Source organism: Dipodomys ordii, unplaced genomic scaffold (assembly GCF_000151885.1).
Source record: "Dipodomys ordii isolate 6190 unplaced genomic scaffold, Dord_2.0 Scaffold66, whole genome shotgun sequence".
NCBI lineage: Eukaryota > Metazoa > Chordata > Mammalia > Rodentia > Heteromyidae > Dipodomys > Dipodomys ordii.
The window spans coordinates 515,972-522,274 of record NW_012267282.1 but is presented as its reverse complement, the minus strand read 5'-3'; the positions used below and the strand labels follow the sequence as shown (position 1 = coordinate 522,274).

At 49.2% G+C, this 6,303-nt stretch overlaps 1 protein-coding gene across 1 annotated transcript in view; it reads left to right on the top strand.

Moving 5' to 3' along the window:
- Positions 1–6,234, top strand: part of Ep400 (E1A binding protein p400) — a 99,722-nt gene extending 93,488 nt beyond the window's left edge. The window contains exons 47-49 of the mRNA XM_013023033.1: positions 1,853–1,999; positions 4,418–4,495; positions 5,137–6,234. Coding sequence (XP_012878487.1) covers positions 1,853–1,999; positions 4,418–4,495; positions 5,137–5,409 — 498 coding nt within the window. The 3' untranslated portion in view covers positions 5,410–6,234. The remainder of the gene's footprint in view (positions 1–1,852; positions 2,000–4,417; positions 4,496–5,136) is intronic.
- Positions 6,235–6,303: the final 69 nt, after the last annotated feature.

Here is a 6,303-nt window from a genome sequence, read left to right as displayed (position 1 = left end):
GCCTTTGTGCGTCTCTCCACAGCCTCTCACTGTCCAGCTCTGCCTTTGTGGGTCTCTCCACAGCCTCTCACTGTCCAGCTCTGCCTGTGTGGGTCCCTCCACAGCCTCTCACTGTCCAGCTCTGCCTTTGTGGGTCCCTCCACAGCCTCTCACTGCCCAGCTCTGCCTTTGTGGGTCCCTCCACAGCCTCTCACTGTCCAGCTCTGCCTGTGTGGGTCTCTCCACAGCCTCTCACTGTCCAGCTCTGCCTGTGTGGGTCCCTCCACAGCCTCTCACTGCCCAGCTCTGCCTTTGTGGGTCTCTCCACAGCCTCTCACTGTCGGCTCTGCCTTTGTGCGTCTCTCCACAGCCTCTCACTGCCCAGCTCTGCCTTTGTGGGTCTCTCCACAGCCTCTCACTGTCGGCTCTGCCTTTGTGGGTCTCTCCACAGCCTCTCACTGTCCAGCTCTGCCTTTGTGGGTCCCTCCAGAGGCTTCTGCGCTTAGTGTCTTTTTGGGAACATAGAGCCCAGACCCCCTCAGCTTGCAGATGTGCAGATGGCCTCCTATTGGCACTCATTACAGGATACATGTGTGCTGTTCTCAGGACAAAAGTCAGTCTGTTTGGAGGCAGGTTTGACAGAGCAGAGGTGTTCATCCTCAGCCCCCTGTACTGCTCTCTGCTGAAGGTGGCGCTTGCTGCACTGCTATGGCGTGCACATTCCTCACTCAGCTAAGTGTCGTTGTCATTGCCAAGGCTCCAGGAAAAGGAGCCCAGTGGCAGAGCTGGTGGAAGCAGGCTGAGGGTGGCTTCTCAGTGCTCAAGCAGCATGCTAGATACCTGTCCTTTCTCTTAGTCATGGTCATATCATGTGAAAGACACACTAGGGATCTGATAGAGCTGAAAGTGTGCTGATGCCTGGCACTAGCATGCTCTGGGGGCAGACAGTAGGGCTGTCCTTGAGACTAAAGGAGGAGTGAGCACAAAAGGACACAGTTTCAGGAAGGGGAGAATCAGCCGGGGCTGATGTATCTGCTCCATCACAGCTGGCTAAGTGCCATTCTTATTTGGCACAGCTGATATGGGTCAAGTATAGTCACCACATCTTCCTCCGGGAGACACCACACAGCATTGCCTTCCTAGCTCTGGAGTGCCTGGTCCTCAGGAGCACAGCGACCCTTGTAGATGCCTAGGCCTGGTTCACAGCAGCCTTGGCTAATAGCTAGTCTGCTTTGTCATGTGCTCACAAAGCCATGGCTTCTGCAGCAAACACACAGCAATATAATACAGGTCTTTCTGAATATTGGTCTCATTCCCTGGGAGGAAAAAATGATAAATCTTTTATAACACACATGCATGCAGGTTTTTATGGCTTGTATTAAGTGTTTTCTGGGTGTCTGCCTAATTTTCCAAATCAGATTTGAGTGACTGGGTAAAGTTCAGCCATTTGCAGTGACCAGCCCCTACCCTGGTAATCAAAATGGCAGGCAGCCTCTCGGCCACATCTGAGCTCATGCAACCCAGCTATCCGAGGAGCAGGCCTCCATGTCAGAGAAGACTGAGCATGGTGGCAGAGGGGCTGACCAGGGCTCTTGGCTGAAGGGTGCAGGACCTTTCTCTGCAGGGAATGGGGTCATCTCTGCAAGGGGTCACTGCAGGCTCAGGGCAGAAGGGTAGAGCCCTGCTGAAAGCCTGGGTTGTCATCCACTGGTTATGTCTGGAAGGGTGTGAGGAAGGTATTAAAACATCCAGCTTTTCCCCCCTTTGGCGACATCAGAGTTTGAATTTAAGGCCTTGTGTTTGCTAGGCTGGTGTAATACCACTGAGCCACACCTGTAGCTCTGATCCTCTCCCTTTGCTCTCCTTTCTTCAGCTAACTGCACAACAGATTGCTGCTCAGAGCCCACAGCAGAAGGTCGCATATGCTGCCCAACCAGCACTTAAAACCCAGTTTTTGACTACACCCATATCACAGGCCCAGAAACTGGCTGGGCCTCAGCAAGTACAGACCCAAATCCAGGTGAGTGGGAGTAGGGTTTGTATGTGCCATGCAGGCTGTGAATGGGCAGGTTGGGTGCGGGAGACTACTGGAAGCAGTGAGGGCTAAAGAACAACATTGGAGCCCAGTCTAACCACAGGGTAGAGCCTATAGTTCTAGCCTTTTCTCTAGCCTTTTCCCGCAGCCTTGACCTCCACAGAGTCCTTGGGTAACATGCCGGTAGCCCTGTTGGTGCTGGCTGACCTTCTGGATGAGTCTGCACAGCTGACCACTTGGATGTGTTCAGGGATATAAGGGGAGGCGTTGCACATCCAAGCTGGTTTCTACAGCAACTATTCCAGTCAAACTACTTCCAGGTGTGGCACCTGAGCATGTCTTTATCTGGCAAGTGGGAAGGATGTTGGTCTCTAAGGGTTTGTGTTTCTGGGAACTGAGGAGTGTTCAGTATCTTTCGTTGATTTAGCAACTTTGAGATCCCGCTCTGGGAGGTGCCAGAGTTCAGCAGTCTGGACATTGGTTGTCCCAGTGACTTGTCAGTGCATGGATGCTCTTCTTACCTACTGGTGTGTAGATGTGGTCAGATATGTAAGGGTGCCAGTCTGCTGGCTGGAGTTCTGGCTAGGCAAGACAGCCTAAGACCTTTCTCAGATCATGGACTTATATCTTCCCAGGTCACCTTCCAAGGTTGACTGAGTTTGCTCTCAGGTCTTTAATCATCCTGGAGTTAACCTTTGTATGTAACATAAAAGAAAGGCTCAATTTAGTTTTTCCATGTGAATACCTTGTTCCTTTTAATACTGTGTATTAAAAACTGAGTTTTGAGGGTCTGCTCAGACTTTTCAGGCCCTGCCTTATGTTCACGCCCTGCCCAGTTCCATTACTTTGGCTTGATAAATGACACCTGGCCTCTGGCAGGCATATTTCTCTATTCCATCCTTTCTCAGGATTGTCCTCATTATTGGTGACTCTTTACATTTTCATATTTAATTATAGAGTCAGTTGAGGAAGTTTATAGCCAAGTTCATTCACTGTTGGAATTGTTAGAATTGCATTGCTGTGATTAGCATTAACACTAGTATAAACCTAGCTTCTGATGCACCCATATAAGATATCTTTGGTTACTTAAGCCTTCTCTAGTGCTTTTAAGTTTCTTTTTCATAAAGGTCTCATAAATTGTGTCAGGTTTCATAAATCAATTTATGTAATTGATATTAAGTAATACTTGAGTTGAGCTTTTATAGAGTATGTTTTTAAGTTTCCATCTTCTATTTGTGGCTGTTACATACACATTGATAATAATCTGTAGTCTTGCTGCGATGATTATCATTTGAATAGTTTAAAGTCTTTCTTGGTGGATAATTAGAGGAAAGAGTGTCACAGACTTCTCTGCATGGGCTGTCTTTGAACTGCAGTCCTCAGATCTCAGCCTGTTGAATAGCTAGGATTGCAGGTGTGAGCCACCAGTGCCTGGTTGGCAGTATTTTGTTTGCTTGTTTGTTATTTTGTTTTTTCAGACAAAGTCGTGTTATATGGCCCAGGCTTCCTCTGAACTTACAGTTCTCCTATGGTCTGCCTCCCAAGTGCTGGCTGGGATTCTAGGTGTGCATAAACATCATGCCTGCCAGAGCATTTTTCATTAAAAGAAAAAACACTGTTTAGGGAACATGGCTTAAGTGGTAAAGCACTTGTGTTCAGTCTCCAATACTGCCAACACTTTTGTTTGTTTGTAACACAAGACCAGAAATAAGTTATGGGCGTCCAGTTAGGAGGTACTCAGGTAAGGAGTCCTACTTTTACCAATGCCCCAAAGCTCACCTGAGATGGATTTTTAGTGTCTTAAGCTATTTGTTCACTTCAAAACTATAAAAGAACTGGGTGCTAGTGACTCACTCCAGTAATCCTAACTCCTCAGGAGATTGAGATCTAAAGATCATGGTTAAAAGCCAGCTTGGGTATGACAGTATGTGAGATTCTGACCCCCATTAAACTACCAAAAAAGCTGAAAGTGGAGCTTTGGCTCAAAGTGGCAGAGTGCTAGTCTTCAGCAAAAAGGTCAAGGACAAAGCCCAGGCTCTCAAGCCCCAGGGACACTCTCTCTCTCTCTCTCTCTCTCTCTTGTAGGGTTGGGAATGTGTCTTAGTGGTAGAGTGCTTGCACACACACACACACACGGTTGGGAATCTGTCTTAGTGGTAGAGTGCTTGCCTAGCATGAATGAAACCCTGGGTTTGATTAAATACCACATAAGCAGAAAAAGTCAGAAGTGGTGCTGTGGCTCAAGCGGTAGAGTGTTAGCCTTGAGCACAAGAAGCTCAGGGACCGTGCCCAGGCCCAGAGTTCAGGCAAAGATTGATTCCCTTCTCCCCCACCCCCCACCCCAAAAAAAAAGGAAAAGAGAAAAACTTCCTGACTCGTGTTTACTTCTCTGCTTTATCAAAGGTTGCAAAACTTCCACAAGTTGTCCAGCAACAAACACCTGTGGCTAGCATTCAGCAGGTTGCCTCTGCTTCTCAGCAGGTAGGATGTGGAAAGACATTGTGGCCTAAACAGACACATAGACTTTCTAATAAACTGGATGCTTATTTTGATAGCATTTCTGGTTTTTCATCCTGATTAAAGAATTACTTTTGATTTTCATAATGTATACAAAAGCATCAGCTCTGGGAAAGCAGCTGACATCCTTAACTAGGGAGCAAAGACCTGTCAACAGGGCATTCCAGTGGTCTGCTCTGCTGACGCCTCATTGTGCGGGTGCCTTTGGTGGCCCACTTTCCCTGGATCCCTGGGAGGGTAAACCTAAAGGAGGACTCTGCTTGCAGTGTAGAGCTGGGACAGATAGGCATGTTGGCTGGAGGCAACAGGGCTCTGCCCCACGGCTTTCTCCTGTTTTTATCTATAGTGCAAAATGTGCTATGTGGTATAACACCTTAAGTTTAAAGCAGTTTCTCCCTAACTTTTTATTTTGTTCAAGTGACACTGGCATATGATTTCAAGAAACCAAGTAAGGTTCAACCTGCCTCCTGACCCATCCCTGCCATTCTTCCCTGAACTTAATATAGCACAGCTTTGTGAGTTGAGGTGGTCTGGTGGTTGTCACTGTCAGAGCAGCATGCTTGCTGGCCAGTGCTCTGGTGATATGTTCCCCTCATCTCCTTCAGGCTTCTCCGCAGACAGTGACCCTCACACAGGCAGCGACAGCAGGGCAGCAGGTGCAGGTGATCCCAGCGGTGACTGCCACAGCCCAGGTGGTGCAGCAGAAGCTCATACAGCAGCAGGTGGTGACCACAGCTTCAGCCCCACTTCAGACCCCTGGGGGTCCAAGCCCAGCACAGGTCCCAGCCAGCTCCGACAGCCCAAGCCAGCAGCCCAAGCTGCAGATGAGAGTTCCTGCTGTGAGATTAAAGACACCCACCAAGCCTCCGTGCCAGTAGGAAGGAAGGCAAGAGAGGCCTTTGCATGGAGAACACCACGCCATTTCTGGGTGTTGGGGTAGCACCCTGCAGGACAGACAGCACTCGGCAGCCACTGTCAGTGCAGAGTTGTGTGAGACTATCTTAACATGTGTGACGCTGCAGGAAGAATGGTCCTATCTGTGTTTGTGACAAGTTGAAAAAGTGACGATGGAGACGTTTCTTTCACCTTTCAGTTTTCCTCCAAGGCAGTGGTGCTTGTTTTGAAAGCCATGTAGAGTTTCTATTAGTACGTAGTATTTAGCACGCTCCAGAAGCCATTGGGCATGTGCAGTGAAGTCATAAAATAGACTCTACTTGCTAAAACCTGGCCTCTGGCACTGTCTGCTGTGGTTTGGGTAGAAGACACAGCCACCTCCTCAAGGAATGATCGCAGAAGATAACCTGAGACCAGCTTCTCGCTCCATAGGCACCACTGAGGATGTCCCCCCTCGTAATGCATGGTTTAATTCCAACGGGAAATACTTAGTACTGATTCCTACCCAGGTACACCTGGCGTGCCCCTGCTCACATGGAAGGAACCTGTGATTGGATTTTCATTCCAAAGAATGGCCAGTGTGGCTTCTGGCCCTGCCACAGTGGTGGTAGCTTTCACTTGAAGGAGCTGTGGGTCCCATGCCATCTCTGTATGCCACACGTCTCCAGGGAACTTTCGTGAAACTTCTGGTGTGAGGCCCACGGTGGCACATCTTGTTGGGTTGCAGACGTCACACAATGTGCGGCAGTAGGACAGCTCAGTGGGATCTGGGAATAGGGCCACGGACCCCTTGCTGTAGCCCTGCCCTGCGCTGCCCTCCCCTGCCCTGCCCCTGCCCCTGCCCCTGCCCCTCCCCTCCACAGTCAGTAGAGGACCCC